General features: G+C 58.6%; 1 protein-coding gene across 1 annotated transcript; it reads left to right on the top strand.

Moving 5' to 3' along the window:
- The first annotated feature begins 331 nt into the window (after nt 1–331).
- On the top strand, nt 332–13,515 carry FOXN1 (forkhead box N1). The gene is made up of 8 exons (XM_069480986.1): nt 332–454; nt 899–1,363; nt 3,634–3,744; nt 5,563–5,693; nt 7,318–7,414; nt 10,692–10,899; nt 11,053–11,544; nt 13,196–13,515. Exons 1-8 carry the CDS (start codon nt 332–334, stop codon nt 13,513–13,515), a joined length of 1,947 nt encoding a protein of 648 aa, XP_069337087.1.
- The last annotated feature ends 3,445 nt before the right edge of the window (nt 13,516–16,960 follow it).

The raw sequence follows: 16,960 nt of genomic DNA, 5'->3' as shown, positions 1-16,960 counted from the left end.
AACCAGTGTCTGACTGGTTCAGTCCCTGCAGCTTCAGAGCCCAAGAACAGCCAAGCGTCCTCCTCTGAAGACTCCTACCTGGCTCAGTTTGCTCTCTCTCCACGGGTGTCCCCACTCTCTGTCCTTGTCATTATCTGTTTCCTTCTGTCTCTCTCAGTTTCTCTCTGTGTCTCTGTCTCTGTCTCTCCCTCTCATCAGGTCGTGGGCTGGAGGCAGGGTCCTAGCCCAGGGACAGGGTGGGAGTTGGGGTGGTGGCCCTGGGGTTGGTCACCCCTGGACACTGGTCCTCACTCTCACTGCAGACGGCTTTCTCCAAGGCCAGGACTGGGTGATGGTGTCGCTACTCCCACCGCAGTCTGACGTCACGCTGCCGGGCCCCGCCAGACTGGAGGGTGAGCGCCACGGGGACCTCATGCAGGCGCCGGGCCTCCCAGGCTCCCCTGCCCCGCAGAGCGTAAGTACTTGGCATTGAGACTTGCGCTCAGGCCAAGGTCTAAGGGCTGCACAGGCAGCAGGTAGACCAGTCACCCACACCCGCCAGGGACCTCCCAGGGTCTGTCTTGTCCCTTCTACCAGCAAATGAGTACTCAGTGACGCGAGGTCCAGAGTGTTCAGATGGAGGCTCTGCTCACCTCCTCAGACTGGGGCTTTCCCGGGGCAGGGCTGTGGTGCCCCATCAGACTTGGGGCGCCCAGGTTTAGGGGCAGTATTGCCCTCATCAGATTGGGGCTCCCAAGGGCAGCCTATACCTTCTTCATCATCTGGGAGCTCCTCAGAGCTCAGAGCTCAGCCACAGACCCCTTCACCCAAGCACTGAGTAGGGAGGGTCCCGGCAGGTCCCCAGGCCTGGTCCAGCCCCCCCCCCCGCTCACAGCCTCTCTACCCTCTGTCTACCCAGAAGCACGCCGGCTTCAGTTGCTCTTCGTTTGTGCCCGACGGCCCTCCAGAGAGGACACCCTCACTGCCCCCACACAGTCCCAGCATTGCGTCACCAGGCCCTGAGCAAGTCCAGGGTCACTGCCCAGCTGGCCCCGGGCCGGGCCCCTTCCGACTGTCACCCTCAGACAAGTACCCTGGCTTCGGCTTTGAGGAGGGCTCAGCGAGCAGCCCTGCGCGCTTCCTCAAGGGCAGCCATGTGCCCTTCCACCCGTACAAGCGGCATTTCCATGAGGACGTCTTCCCCGAGGCCCAGACCGCCCTGGCCCTCGATGGACACTCCTTTAAGACCCCGGGGGTGCTGGAGGCCTTCGAGGAGATCCCCGTGGACGTGAGCGAGGCCGAGGCCTTCCTGCCGGGTTTCTCGGCAGAGGCCTGGTGCAACGGCCTCCCCTACCCCGGCCAGGAGCACAGCCCCCAAGTCCTGGTGAGTACCACGGCCGGTGGGCACCCCCCTCCTACCTGGCCAGGTTCCTGACAGCCCAGAAGGAGTCCTCTGAGACCAGACTCCCGCCTTCCCTTCTCAGACCTTGCCACTCCAGATCAGCGTGCGCCAGGGGAGCGGCAGGCTCAGAGAGTTGGGGCCTCCAGGTCGGCTGGGGAGGGGGTACCGGCCTGGCTCAATGTGGAGGGGCTATGGGGGAGGCAGGTGAGGCTGAGGAAGCTGGCGGCTTCCCAGAGGCTCCTGAGTCAGGAGTCCAGTGTGTGACTTCGCTGTCTGTCTAGGTGTCAGGAATCCCCAGCTAGACCTGCACGCCCATATGCAAACGTGAGAAGAAAAACACATTCCGGGGGCCAAGAGAAAGGGTTTTAGGAGGAGCCACAGAGCACAAATTTTCCCTCTCCAGCCTCAGTGTACCGAGTTGAGAGAGGACTTAAGTCTTCTCGAGGGGCCCTTCCCGGCCCCATTCTTTGCCCAGAGAGGGGCCTAGGCGTATTGGTAGAAGGACCTTGAAAGCACCTTGGCAGGTAAACATGTCCTTCCACAGCTGGACCTCCAAGCTGTGTGACCTTGGGCTCATCTAACCTCTCTGAGCCTCCTTGGAAAAGTAAGGGGAACACCACCTAGCAACAATAGTATTGTTGCTTTGGCAAGAGGGGGGCTAACGGAGCTTGCTCCCCACTCCCAGCTCTGGTTCGGAGGTCCCTGAGGCAGTGGCTGAGTGGGCTCAGCCAGATGCCCACCAGCCCTTCTCACCTCTTGCTGGCAAACAGGCCCCCATTCCAGCCCCAAGCCACCCCCTCAAAGTCCTGTTTCCCAGGCTTGACAGGGGCAGGCATGGCCAGAACAGGACCTTATTCTGGTTCTAGAATCCTCTGACAACTTCTTCTCAGGCCCCTTGAGCATGACAGCAGCCTGCAGTGGGGACACCACCATCTCAGCTATTGCCCCCAAATGTCCACTCATAACAGCTCCCGATCATTCTGCCAGGTGCTTTCTTTCCAGTGCCCCATTTGATCCTCTCGACAACCCTCTGGAGCATTTTCACTCTCCCCATTTTGCAGATGAGGAAACTGAGGTTCATGGAGGCCAAGTGACTTGCCCAAGGTGTCTCCCAGCCTGTACGTGGGAGGTTGGGACTGGGCCCACACCCTCACCCTCCCGCACAGTGAAGAGCTCCAGAGACACATGGCTATTCGGCCAACTTGCTGGGTGACCTTGGGCACATCGCTTCCCCTCTTTGGGCTCAGCCCCATCATCTGTCAAATGAAGGGGTTGGACACCAGTGCTCTTGGCCCTTCCGGGCCTGGGATTCTGTGATCCTGGCAATCTCTGCATCAGCAACCCCAGGGCACACCCAGAAAGAGGTCATGGCTTATTTGCCCCTCTGGGCCCAGATGCTGGTTTCCCAAGGCCCCGGGGAATACCAGGAAGAGTGGGCCGCCTCCTCCTGGGCTTGTCCACCTCCCAAGGCCTAGCTGAACATGCTCCTGTCCCTACTCAGGGGAGAGCTCCGTGCTAGGGCCCAGGGACTCCACATGGGCCTCACACGCATGGGAAGCCAAAGTCTAGTCTCCACTGGCAGGCACCTGCGCCCCAGCACGAGAGAACACGCAGGGTCACACAGACCAGCAATCAGGCAGACTCCCTGTACAAGAACAAAAGCTCTGAGCTGGGGTTGGCCAGGACACAGAGCCCATCCAGAGAGCCTGCGGGAGCTTTCTGGGGCTTTATGGAAGGGGAAGTGGCAGGGACTCAGGGGTCACAGCTGGATCAGCCACAGGCAGTGGGCGCTCCTCGTGCTCCCCTCACCACGGCTCCCCGGTGGGGACTCTAGGGCTGCCACCTCTTCCAGCTGTCCCTTGAGGACCTGCTTGGGGAGGCTGGGGCCCCGAGCCAGGTGAGTGGGGTCAGGCACTGCACCCTTGTGCCGTTCCAGCAGGTCTCCGGCCCTACCCCAGCCTCACTGTCACCATTGACAATTCTCCCACACTTCCCGGGACCGCCCAGCCTCAGCCTCTCACCTGCAGTGAGGTGAGGGGTAGGGAAGGCTGTCAGTTCCAGCCCCAGCGCCACCACTAAATTGCTGAGTTCTCTTGGGAAAATTCCTGCCTTTCTTTGTTCTCCAATGTTCTCCAGAAATAAGCTTTGGGGGAAGCAGCGTGGGGGTTGCTTTTGTGTAAGATTCAGGACATGGGAAAGAGAAAGGGAGAGAAATAAGGCCCAACCTGGTCATCTGCTTTCTCTTCCAGCAGGGGTCAGAGGTCAAGGTCAAGCCCCCAGCTCTGGAGAGTGGCCCTGGGATGTACTGCTACCAGCCCCCCTTGCAGCACATGTACTGCCCCTCCCAGCCCCCCTTCCACCAGGTGGGTCTGAGGCAAGTGGGCAAGTGGGCAAGTGGGCAAGTGGGCAAGTGGGCATGCTTCCCGGGTCACAGGATAGTGTGTGTGTGTGTGTGTGTGTGTGTGTGCACCTGCATGGGCAGGTGAGGCGACAGGGCCCTGAACCTCAAGGCCAGGCCAACCTGGGTGGGGGCAGTGGCTACTGAGGAGGGAAGAATCGCCCTTCCCTAGGGGTGGGCCTGTCTGAGCCCCTGGCAGGGCCTGAGAGGTCTCAGATACGAGAGTGGGGCTGGGATTCAGGCAGGGCCATGGCGTAAACCAAAACGGGAGGGAGGAGAAGAGGCACCCCAGGCAGGCGGGGAGGCAGAGACAAGAGGAGTATGTGGCGTGACACACAAGGCCGAGCAGGGCAGGGAACAAGGGCTCCCGTCTAAGTTAGCCACCATCTTGCTCTGCGACCTTGGCCTCAGACCCCCCTGTAGACTAGAAAGGGTGGGCACCGGGTGTGGGGTTGGGGGCCTGCCCACCTGCAGGGATCCAAGTTCCCATCATCTTTGGCCCGTTCCCCCACCCCGGCTTCAGCTCCTCCCAAACGTACAGGATGCCAAGTAGTCATCCCACACTGGCACGGGATGGAGGATTTTTAAAAGAGAAAGGAAAGAGCCCCAGAGGAGCCAGGCAGCTCCCAGGAGTCACCGGGCAAGACAGAGCAAGTGGCTGCCCAGCGCCCAGCTCCATCCACCTGCAGCCTGGCACCGAGACAGGCCCTGCCTGTGGAGCAGGTTCTACTCCCAGCTCTTTGGCACTGGCCCTGATCTTGGCCAAGACCGGGAGGCAGGCGGCGGCGGCGGGGTGGGGGGGTGTCAGACTGCCTGCTTTGTGGGGGAAAGAAAGAGTTGGAGGGAAGCAAGGGAACCGCATGAGGGGACGTCCTCCCTGCCCTCAGGGCCCTCGCTGGAATGGCCTAAGCTACGCTGAGGCTCACAGTCTGACCCAGAGTAGGGGATGTCCCCGAGGCAGCCTGCCCATCAGGGACTGAGCCACAGCAGGATAAGGGGCCACCAGACCTTAAATGGCCCTCACATTGCCTGGCCCTGCTTTGATGCCCTCTGCTGTCCACACCCCCTCTTGAACAAGATGGCCGCACCCAGGGCTTTATGGAGCCTGGAGAGAGGGTGACTCAGGCTCTAAGTGTCTCTCGGGTGACCTGGAAAGAGCACTTCAGCCTGGAGCAGCTGGGGGAGTCAGAGTCTCCTACCCCCTGCCCCCATAAAACACCATCCCTGGCACCGCAGCCACTCCCTGCGCCATAAAACCACCTCCTACCCCCACCTGCCCACCACTATGACCAGCCCTTTCAAAGAGCCACTGAAACTCGTAAAAGGTGGCAGTGCCTGGCAAACACCCAGGTTGGACATCCCACTTCCGGCCCAGCCGCCCCAGGAGATGCGAGGGAGGCCTGGAGCGCCTGCCCAGGCGGGCGCAGGGGCAGGGGCTACCCCTCATCCCCTCATCCCCTCACACCCTCCAGCCCAGGCAGGCTCCTTCCATCACCATGGCAACCAGAGCACCTACAGGGCTGCGGGAAGGAGCTGGGGGAAGGGGGCTTTGAGGACTCTGAGATCCTGAATTCCAGAAAGTGGATCTCACAGGCCCTCAGATGCCCACACCACTGGCTGCCCCCTCAGATCGCTCTGCCACAGGGGTGGCGGAGCCCAGGACCAGGGAGAGGAGACTCTGGCCTCAGCTTCTTCTCTGGATGTACATGAATGGGGGAGGGGGAGGCTCCCTCGGAAAGGCTGGGAACCATGGCGATCACTGTGCCCCCTTTGACCTCTACAGTACTCGCCGGGTGGCGGCAGCTACCCTGTGCCCTACCTGGGCACCTCACACTATCCGTACCAGCGGATCGCACCCCAGGCCAGCACCGATGGGCACCAGCCTCTCTTCCCCAAACCCATCTACTCCTACAGGTACGTCTCCCAGCCCTCCTGGGGTGGAAGGAGGGCCCCTGGGGAAACTGAGGGATGGAATCCTCTGGGTATGAGAGCAAGTGCAGGGGGTGGAAGTCATACCCAGTGGGCTTCCGGAGGGTGCTGAAGACAGAGTCCCTGCATGGAGGCAGGGGGACAGACTGGGCCACCTCCGGCCTTTTGTCTAACCTTGGGGAGTTATGTCTGTGGCTCAGCTCAGCACATGGTGGTGTCCTGGGGTGAGCCTGCCGAGCTCTAACCTCCCGGGGCCCAGGGCCTGGGGCTGACAGTTTAGGGGGGATGCTCCCTACTTCCCCCGACCCTCCCCAGATACAGAGAGAAGCCCCACCTCAGAGTCCTACTGGAAGTAAATGAGCGATGGGGTCTGTAGCTGTGACTCGGTTATCCACCATCTGCCAGATCTGGTGGCACTTCTCCGGGGCTGGGGTCTTAAGTGCCAGCAGACCCAGCCTGTCCAGGAGACCCTTCCATTTGCCCTTTCATTCATCCCACCAAGTGACACTTGACCTCATGTGTGCGAGGCCCCACGTGGGGTCAGATCATCAGCTAGTGTGAGCTCGGGGAAGGAAGAGGAACGCCCACGTCAGCCAGGAGCACAGAGAAGGGGTCTGTGAAAGGCGGGGTCGTGCACAGAAGGGAGCACATGCAGGCCTCCGAGTCCCGCAGAACTGGGTTCAAGACTGGGCTCTGGAATTTACTAGCTATGAAACCTCAGGCAAGTTGCTTTAGCCACTATTTATTCCTCTTAAAAAAAAGAAAAGTCAGGGTGGGGGGCAGCAATTCAGGCTGCTGGAAGGACTAAGTAAGAGAATGTAGGTACCACACCTGGCACATTTTAGGGGCTGAAGGAACCTTAGTTTCTTGGCCAAGCGTGGTGGCTCACACCTGTAATCCTAGCACTCTGGGAGGCCAAGGCGGGAGGCTCGCTTGAGGTCAGAAGTTCGAGACCAGCCTGAACAAGAATGAGACCCCTCCGTCTCTACTAAAAATGGAAAAAATTAGCCGGGTGAGATGGTGCATGCCTATAGTCCCAGCTCCTGGGGAGGCTGAGGCAGGAGGATCGCTTGAGCCCAGGAGTGTGAGGTGCGGTGAGCTAGGCTGATGCCACGGCACTCTAGCCCGGGCAACAGAGCAAGACTCTGTCTTAAAAAAAAAAAAAAAAAGAAACCTTAGTTCCCTCCCTACTCTCCAACATTCATTAAATTGGCTGAGGACTGACTGGTGTTGGCAGCTTCCGTTTAATGGGTGCCTTCTGTGTGCTAGGCATCCTCTTTAATCCTCACAACTCTGAGCTAGCTATTACTTTCTTCACTTCAAAGTTGAAAAGTAACTGAGGCTCAGAGAGGTTAAGGCATTTGCCCAAGGTCACACAGCTAGTGGGAGGCCAAGCCAGGATGGCAACCCATGTTTCTCAGGTTCCACAAGACCCCGGTATGTCTGTAGTTCCTGACGTCAGCGCGCACTTCAGTGGACACTTTCCCAACCCCTCTCTTTTCAACCTTTCAACTCCAACCTCACAGAGCCTCTCACAGGGGTGGGGGGCTCTGGGTGGGCTCAGAACTGGCCAGAGGTTCAGACTCTCAGGGGCTTTCTCTGTCTTCAGCATCCTCATCTTCATGGCCCTTAAGAACAGTAAAACCGGGAGCCTTCCTGTCAGCGAGATCTATAATTTTATGACGGAGCACTTCCCTTACTTCAAGGTAAGCCCTGATCCACCCCCACTCCCCCGCCCAGTCCCCCCAAGCCAGGCCATTCTGGGGCCAGAGTTGGGGGGAAGAGGTGGGGGAAGAATCACAATGAAAGCCAGAGGGGGTTTGTCTCCCACCACACACACTGTCCCTCGTCCCTGCCTTACAAGGACCGACTTCCTAAAGAAGGGGCTCCATGTGGGGAACAGAGAGCCCAAGCTGCTTTTCTAAGGTCACACAGCAGGCTGGAGGCAGACCTGCTGGGGGAAGGCGGACATGTCAGTCCTGCCGGGCCTTGGCAAGCATTCACCTACCCAAAGTGGGGAGAGAAAATTGGGGAAGAAATGAGAGACTGTCCCCATTACCACCCCCAGGATGCTGTGGGGCTGGGCCGATGTAGGTAGGAGCTGGGGATGCTGGGGCCGGGAACCCGTTGTCTTCCCAGTGAGATTAGGATCTGCCTCTGTGGGCGGCAGGCCCAGCTGCAGTTCCGCCAGAAAGCGGAGTGTGGGCTTCATGGTCTTTGAGTGTCCCAGGGAACTGGCTGGCTCACCCGACTCTCCCCCCACCTCCTTGGGAAGAATCCAGTAACTAGATTCTAGTTCCTGTCATCTACAAAAGGGGCTTCCAGGCACTCTACCCAACTCCCTCCCTAGAGGCAAGACAGGTGCTCTTCTCCCAAGATAGGCAAACACATCAGAGAGGGTGGTCCATCTGCCCAAGGTCACACAGCAGGTGGAATCAGTTACTGAGTCAAGCTGTTTGGCTTCATGCACCACCGACTTCCCCTGGCTGCGTGTCCTGCAGACCCTCCAGCATAGACTCCTTCTCCTGGGATGGGGTGGTGGAGACAAGAGCTTGTGTGGGCGCCTTCTCCAAGACCTGAACCCTGGTGAACACAATTTCATCCTCTACCTGGCAGAGGACGGGAGCTGAGACCCAGGTAGTCCAGAACTCAGCTCCACCTGCCACTGGGTGGTTCCCAGCCCTGCCAGCTAACCATCAACCCAGTCGTGCTGCCTGGGGATCACTTGAGGCTGATGTTCAAACAAGTTCGTACTTGCTGAGCTGCCATCAGATGGGGAGTGGGCAAGATGGCCAGAGTCTGGCCAGGAATGGAAAAGTATGTTGATCCACCAGAGTTCTGGAAGGGAGAGGAGGAGGCAGGAGCGTTGTCTCTGGGATTCAAGAAGCATCCAGGCCTGCATCTGGGGCTGCCCCATACCCCAGCAGGTTAGGGGGCTGAAGTCTCCCCAACCCCTGCAGATTTTGGAGGGTCTTCCTGAGCTTCATAAGGGCCCTGCCCCACTCCTCTCAGCCCTCCCTCCCTGCCGACTGCTGGCTGGCCCCAGCCCCTCCCTGCATCTCACCTTCCTGGCTTAATTATTTTTCCTGGGAGCCGTGTAATCCTTGTTTTATGGGGCTGAGGAGTGAAGAGGTCCAACAGCTTTTTTAAGGGTTCTAGTTGTTGTTCTTAGCCAGTTGCATCACTCCCTCGCTCTCCAGTTTACGTTTGATTTCAGAGAGAAAGCATCTCACTCGATGGTGAGGCAGGCCCTGTGGGGTGATCTGGGCAGGGCCCTTGGCGAGGGGACAGAGAGTTGTAGTCTGGGCTCTGTCACTGCAGCCCGTGTGATCTAGGGCTAGGCCCTTTCTTCTCCGGACTTTAGTTTCCCAGTCTGTAAAATGGTCATGTTGGACCAGTTGGCACATAGATTCCTTCCAACTCTGACAGTTTCCCTCAGACCCACCTAAGGAATTAGCTCAAAGGTCCCTTGCCCACTGCATCTCTCACTCCCCATTTGACGGTCATTTTTCTGGGCAAGGATAGAGTGGGCCCTGGGGTGGGCAGCACGCATACCCCAGGCAGCTGCTGTGGGCGTCCTGTAGCCCCATGAGTCAGGGACGTGGGACTGGAGAAATGTCCGACTGCTGGACATAATTGTTAGTGCTGACCATCCCTCTTTCAAACAGGAAGTGGCTGGGGTGGGGGCTGCCCTGGCATCCCAAAGTCACAGATTTATAGGGTCATAAAAGGCCCCAGTGCCCATTAACTCTGCCCGTGGGGCGACATAGCCTTGACTGCTACTGGGGGCTGTCGTGGGAGTCAAAGGTAAATCCCCACCTGGCTGGCCTGGTGGCTCAAGAATCCTCCCTGGTGACCCTGGGAGCCTTGGTGGTCGTCTCAACCAGCCCCCAGCCCCAGGCCAGCTCCCCCCAAGAAACGCTGCAGCAGCTCCTGCCAGCACCTTGGAGTGACGCTGGCATCGGGGCCCGGTTCTTCTGGGCGTGATTCAGCGTGGCAGCTCCCCGGGGCGAGTGAGCAGGGGAGGAGGGAGTGGCCGCCCCTCATTAAGCAGAAAACTTCGGGCTGAAAGGGAGAGGGACCAGGGAATGAGGGCGAAGGAGCCCCACCGCCCCAGCGGGTGCCCTCCCCAGCGTCAGCCCACGCTGGGCTCAGGGCTGTCACAGAGCCCGGAACAGCGCTGGAGGTGGGCGGGCGGGGGGCCCACTGGCACCCCCACCTCCGCCTCTCACCCAACTGAGTCAGCCTAATGGTTTTTACAGCCCTCCCTGGGCACAATTACTGCACTGGTGGCATGACCGGGCCTCCTAATGGGTGTTTATTCTGTTGGCACGAGCACCCCCCGCCTGAAGGCTGGCCTCTTCTCCAGGGCACGCCCCCCGGGCACACGCATGTGAACACTCACGCCCACACACTCATACGATCGTGGATACCCACACGCACACCCGGAGAGACTTTCTCACGCGCAGCCGTCCTCGCGCTCAGGAACTCACGGCGATGGCACCGGAAGGAGCCCTGTGTGTGCCCACCCTCATGCACACTGCCCCTCCGGACACCACAACCCAGACAGACTCACAAACCTGTGTGCACCGTGTGCACAAACGCACCCTTGCCAGCCTCACCCACCTCTCTTTTCTCCCAAGTTTGCCCCACAAGGGATGAGGCAGACCCAGGAGAGGAACATTCGTAGCCTCCTCCTAACTCCCCAAAGCTGGCACAGGAGACCCCGGAGCAGTGAGTTCCCTTTCCGCAGAGGGGTCCACGCACAGGCCTGCAGACCCAGTGGGGAGTGGTCCGACTTCAGATGGGGGGGCAGGAGGAAGGCAGATTTTAGATGAAAATGGTCAAGGTTCCTGCTCACCCTTCCCCCCACACAGAAGGGCCCAGAGGGAGCAAAGGAAGGAATGTTCTAGGGCTCGGATCTGGAGCCAGCCCTGGCTGCTTGACCTCAGCCTGAATTCTCGCCTTGCTCTGCCCTGGCAGACGGCACCCGATGGCTGGAAGAATTCCGTCCGCCACAACCTATCCCTCAACAAGTGCTTCGAGAAGGTAGAGAACAAATCGGGAAGTTCCTCTCGCAAAGGCTGCCTGTGGGCCCTCAACCCGGCCAAGATCGACAAGATGCAGGAGGAGCTGCAGAAGTGGAAGAGGAAAGATCCCATTGCCGTGCGCAAAAGCATGGCCAAGCCAGGTGAGGCCGGCCGGGCCAGGAGAGGGAGGGCCCCGGGTACCCACGAGCCTAAAAAAGAGGAATTGGTGAGTGAGGAGAGCGAGGGTTCCAAGGCTGGGGAGGGCTGCGGAGGAGGGAGGCCTCACAGTGTTCCTTCTCTCTTGGGCCTTTCAGAAGAGCTGGACAGCCTCATTGGAGACAAGAGGGAGAAGCTGGGCTCCCCGCTGCTGGGCTGTCCGCCCCCCGGGCTGGCAGGCTCAGGCTCCATCCGGCCCCTGGCACCGCCAGCTGGGCTCTCCCAGCCGCTGCACTCCCTCCATCCAGCTCCGGGCCCCATCCCTGGCAAGAACCCCCTGCAGGACCTACTGGGGGGGCACGCACCATCCTGCTATGGGCAGACATACCCGCACCTCTCACCAGGCCTGGCCCCTCCTGGACCCCCACAGCCACTGTTCCCGCAGTCAGACGGGCACCTGGAGCTGCGGGCCCAGCCAGGCACCCCCCAGGACTCGCCTCTGCCTGCCCACACCCCACCCAGCCACAGCGCTAAGCTGCTGGCCGAGCCTTCCCCAGCCAGAACCATGCACGACACCCTCCTGCCAGATGGAGACCTCGGGACCGACCTGGATGCCATCAACCCCTCTCTCACCGACTTCGACTTCCAGGGTGAGCTAGGGGTGGGAAAAGGGAGGTGGGACAGGATTGGAGAGGGGCACCCGGCCGTGGGGCCCATTCCAGAGAGGCCAGGCTGCAGCCTGCGAGCTGCTGGGTTTCTGGTCAACTGAAGCACAGAAGGCCCGAGACGACGGGGGTGTCAAGCTTCCCACTCTCTCCCTGCCATCCGGAGCACGGGGCAAAGAGGAATGTCCTGGGCCCTGTCTCCTTCCTCCTGGTGCCCCGAACATGTCACAGCTGACCCTGTCATCAAAACACTCAGCTCTGGATAGGCCTGAAAGGGCTCAGTGTTCTATTCCATACCTGATTGTGAGTGATCGATCGTTCTGAACTCCCAGAAGCATTTGCATTTTGTCAGAGTTCATCTCTTAAAGCAGAAGGAGAGAGAACCTCCCTCTGGAGGAATGTAAGGCCTAGAGCTGGGCAAGTCCTGGGGAGATTTGGGGACAGAAGTCCAAGGAGAGATTCTATCCATCCCACGCCATCTTGCCTGTCCCATGTCTGCATGTGGCCAAGCCCCCCGACTCCCACCTAAATCCCAGTGCACCCCCAGGCACTGGTACTGACCACAGGAGGTTTGGAGCGGGGAGATGACCAGCCACCCCGCTGTGCACAGTAGGGTGGGGACATCCACAAGCAGGTGAGGCAGCCTGTCCTCAGAGGGCTCCCAAGCTGATGAGGAGACGGCCCAGGTCTTGGGAAGCTATTATTAGAAAAGCGCACATAGAGTCTCAGCACCGCCCAGAAGTGGGGAGCAGGGCTCCCGCAGCCTCGGAGGGAGCTGCAGACATAAACATTTACTCGAGCCCCTCCTAAATTTCAGGCATCCTGCTAGTCGCTTCGCGTGTGCTCTCTCGCCTGGGCCTGGAGGACAGGAGGGATTATTGTTAATCCCATTGCACAGAAGCACACAGACGTTTAGTAACTTACTCATGGTGACATAGATAGAAGGAGAGAGCATTAGGATTGGAACCCAGGCAGCCAAATCCAATCCAGGGTTTAGCCAGGCCCTCTTCCTCCAGACCTTGCAGCCTGACACCCTGCGCAGGAGCTCCAGGCCCTGGCCTGCCATGATGCAGGCCACACAGCACAGAGAGGGACCGGGTGGCAGCACCGTTTGCTCCCCAGAGTCAGATGTGTTTCCTGGCTCTGCTCCCGTCCCCAGGCCCTGCTGTGGGGGAGGCCTGGGGAGCCATGCCCATCCTCCTCATCGGTCCCGCAGTGCATTGTGGGCAGATCCATGGTCTGGGCGGGTCAGATCCACTTTCCATGGAGCCTGGGCAGGAGCCAGGGTGAAGAGTTCCTGGGGGTCCCCCAGGCTAACCCCCCAGTGCACAGCATTTGCATCAACCCTTCCAGTAGGCAGTTCCCAAGTCCGTGACACGCCCCAATGCCCCCTGCCAAAAGAGCCACAGAGGTCATCTAAATCTATGGCTTTCAGACCATGCTATATGGGAGGAGGAATCTGAGGCTCAGAGAGGTTCAGCAACTGCCAGGGGTCACACAGCTAGTGCCAAGATCTGTTCCCACTCCATGTCACCCTGATCCTGCAGCATATGAGGGCCCTGGGGAGGAGGGTGGACAGGGCTCCTATGGTGCCTCCAGTGACACCTGTTCTTTCCTTCTCTACTCCCCCAACTAGGAAACCTGTGGGAACAACTGAAGGATGACAGCTTGGCCCTCGACCCCCTGGTACTGGTGACCTCGTCTCCAACATCATCTTCAATGCCACCACCCCCACCACCACCCCACGGCTTCCCCCCCGGGCCCTGTCTGGCAGAGACGGGCTGTGGGGCAGGTGACTTGGCACCCCCAGGCAGTGGGGGCTCCGGGGCACTGGGTGATTTGCACCTCACCACCCTCTACTCGGCCTTCATGGAGCTGGAGCCCACGCCCCCCACGGCCCCCGCTGGCCCCTCCGTGTACCTCAGCCCCAGCTCCAAGCCCATGGCCCTGGCATGAGCTATTCCAGCATCAGCTCCAGCCTGTGCCCGGTCGGGACGTCCCAGCTGGTCGCCCACATCGGGCTCACCTTAAAGGTCAAGGAAGGAAAACGCAACCTGTCCCCATGCTGCCAAGCCAACTCGTTTGTCAGCTGGCAGCTGGGGGTGCAGAGGACACCGCCCGGGATGCTGCCCCTCACAGATTTCTGCCACCTGGTGGTCCAGCTCCTCACTCAGGGCCCCCGAAGAACAAGTGTCCAGGCAAGAAGAAAGTGCGCTCTCACCCCACACTCAAGCCCTGGCGCAGGTGCGCACACACGCACTCATACACACACACACACACACACACACACGCACTCACACACAGTTATTCAGACATACAGCTCACTGCGTACCTTACACCCAGAGGAACCAATACTACATCACAGAGAGCCTGACTTCGTTTCTGGGGTGGCCGATAGCTGAGGGCTTTGTTTACCAAAAGCTCAGGGCCCCGTGCCAGGCCAAAGACCCCCCACCCCGGATCTCCTTCTGACATCCATGTGCTCTGCAGGCCTCGTCCCCTGCAGTCATGTTCTTTCCCAGAAGCCCCCTGTATTTATTCTCCCATCTTCTCCCCCACGGCCCAGCAAGGAGGAGGAGCCAGAGCGTTCCTCCCCAAACTGCCTCCCCACTTCGCAGCTGCCACTCTGCCAGGCTCTGCCCATCCTCAATACACGCTCCGTCTGGCCTCCCCCTGGGTGACATGCAGGAGGGGCGAATTCTCCCCGGGACCAAACTGAGCCCAGTTCTGACAGTGTTTGGAAAAGCCCTTGCCCTCGGAAACTTGAACATGTCCTCTTCTCCCAGTCCCGGCTGCAGGAGGGGCCCCTCCCGGTCACCACGATCTCACTCCCCTGGAAAGGAAAGTTCATATAGTTTAGGTCCCAGCTTACTACAGACAGTCCCTGACTTAGGATGGTTCCATCTAACACTTTTTCGACTTCACGATGGTGCGAAAGGAATACACACTCAGTACGTTCCTCAGCTTAGCATGGGGTTATGTTTGATAAACCCATCGTCAACTGAAAATATCATAAGTAAAAAACGTACTTTTTACTTACGGTATTTCCAGATGCAGCCCCACCGCAAGTTGAGAATCCGTAGTTACTTCCAACGGTCTCAGGCAGCCTGGGCATTGAGGGAGGGGTAGCCAGGCACAGGGTGGCAGGGAGCACCCACACCCCTTCTCTTTGACCGCTTGGCAGACCCAGGATACCCGGGAAGCACAGGGGATGCCCCTGGCGCTGAGGGGTGTGGCCCAGGTACCCACCGTGAGCCCACCCCCACCAAGGGGAGCCTCAGCCCACCCCAGCCCTGGGGGTACCAAGAGCCTCCAGAGGTTGACCCGAGGCTCACATGAGGCACAAGCAGATCCCTGAATGGCCTGCCAGTGTCCCCTGCCCTGGAAAAATAAAGCAAGTGCCTTGTGGTCTCACTACCGAGCCTTCGTTTCCGGACCTCCCCTCCCTGGGCAGAAAAGCCAGGCCACACTGATGGTAGATGGCCTGGGCCTGTGATGTCGCACCCACCCCCAGCTGGAACTGTGATGTTTCCAAAGAGTGAGGTGCCTAGGAGGACTTCCTGACCGGGCTGGGCAGGCTGAGGGGCAGATAGCAGCGCCTCTTCCCAGGAGAACTTCCCAGCAGGTGTGAGGAAGAGGCTGCCCGGCCCACAGGGAGGGGAGGATGCCCTCCCCCCACACCTCTTCCTACTGAGATCGGCCCCTCCCTCCTTGCACCCTCCAATCTCCTCACACAAGAAGGGGTCGCTGCCCTATCCAGGCTGTGCCTTCCTGCCCCCCATATGGCCCTGGCTGGGAGAGATGCCAAGCATTTGGGGGCCCTGGGGTCCACAGGTGACAAGAATGGAGCACAGCCTGGTGCTGTGTGTGCTGCCTCTGAGATGGTAGCGCTATACAAGGTCCCATAACAGAACCCCCCCACCTCAGCGCCTGCCTGCCAGAGGCTCTAAGGCTGGGTCCAGGGCGGGAGGGCTGGGGTGGGCTAGGGAGTGGGGGCAGGCATGGCCAGCGAGTGCACTCAAAAGGAAGACCACCTGCCCCAGCCTGGGCCCGGCTGTCTAGGAAGGGGCTGAAGGCTCTCTGTAAGCCCTCAGGTGACATTGCACCCCAGCTCTGTCCAACCCTGGGCCTGCGCCTCGACCCCCAGGCCCCCAAGGACGGGGCACGTGTTTCCTGGGAGAACTTTCCTGGGACCCACTTGCTTGCCACAGACCCTGGGAGCTCAGACAAACCCACCCTGCGCCCCCTGCCCAGCAGAGGACAGCTCCAAGGGACCTCAGTCAGACCTGTCCTGTGGGCCCATTCAGCACCCCTGTGAGTGAGCGGGCCCCCAGTGCAAGCAGGACAGGTGGCAGGCGGATAGGACGTTGTGTCTGGTTTTTGTGTGTGCGTCTGTTTGTAACCAGACTTTAAAACTGCGCCTAAGCGCCACCTGGAAATGAGCCCCACATGCCCGCTCATGTGCTGCCCCCTGCTGGACACTCCACACCTGGCACTTGGCCCACATGTTAGGGTGAGCAGCAATCTGAATGGATGCAGAGTCCACAAGTCCCTTGTTTGGGGGGAATTAACCCTTTTGTTCAGGGATTCCAAATATGAGCGTTCTCAAACTGTTTGGAATTCACATGTGCAGGAACTTGGATAAAATAATTACATCTTCATTTTTACTCATCTGCACCTGAACGAAATTTAGCATTTCCCTCGATTATGAATGTCAGCAACAAATCACAACAGTTTTAGTAGTACCTGTGACTTTGTCATTAGAAACCACAGACATTTTCATATTATAATATAAGTATCACAGAATGTACAGACACACACACACAGTCATGCAGCAATGAACACCAGGGATACATTTTGCAAAATACATCCTTAGGTGATTTTGTCATTGTGTGAACATCACAGAGTGTACTCACACAAACCTAGATGGCAGAGCCTACTGTACACCTAGGCTGTATATGGTATAACCTATTGCTCCTAGGCTAAAACCTACACAGCATGTTACTACATTGAGTACTGTAGGCAGCTGTAACACGATGGAAAGTATTTGTATATCTGAACATAGAAAAGGTCCATAGAAAAACCTAGTATTATAATCTTATGAGACCACCATTATATATGCAGTCTGTCGTTGATAGAATTATGCAGCACATGACGCAGACATACATATATAGAGTCTCCCTCGGTATTCCTGGGGGAGTGATTCAGGACCTCCCAAGAATATCAAAATCCATGGATATTCAAGTCCCTTATGCTAAAATGGTATAGTATTTGCATAGCACCTACACACATCCTGTATACTTTAAATCATCTCTAGATGACTTACAATACTAAATACAATGTAAACGGTGTGCAAATACTTGTCATACTGTATTATTTAGGGAATAACAATAAGAAAAAA

The sequence above is a fragment of the Eulemur rufifrons genome, chromosome 9 (genome assembly GCF_041146395.1).
Source record: "Eulemur rufifrons isolate Redbay chromosome 9, OSU_ERuf_1, whole genome shotgun sequence".
NCBI classification, from domain to species: domain Eukaryota; kingdom Metazoa; phylum Chordata; class Mammalia; order Primates; family Lemuridae; genus Eulemur; species Eulemur rufifrons.
This window is presented reverse-complemented; position numbering and strand designations above follow the sequence as displayed.

Coding starts and splice junctions, on each gene's coding strand:
- FOXN1 (XM_069480986.1), top strand. CDS start 332: ATGGTGTCGCTACTCCCACCGCAGTCTGACGTCACGCTGCCGGGCCCC. Junction 3,745..5,562: donor CCCAGCCCCCCTTCCACCAG/GTGGGTCTGAGG, acceptor TGACCTCTACAG/TACTCGCCGGGTGGCGGCAG. Junction 7,415..10,691: donor AGCACTTCCCTTACTTCAAG/GTAAGCCCTGAT, acceptor CTGCCCTGGCAG/ACGGCACCCGATGGCTGGAA.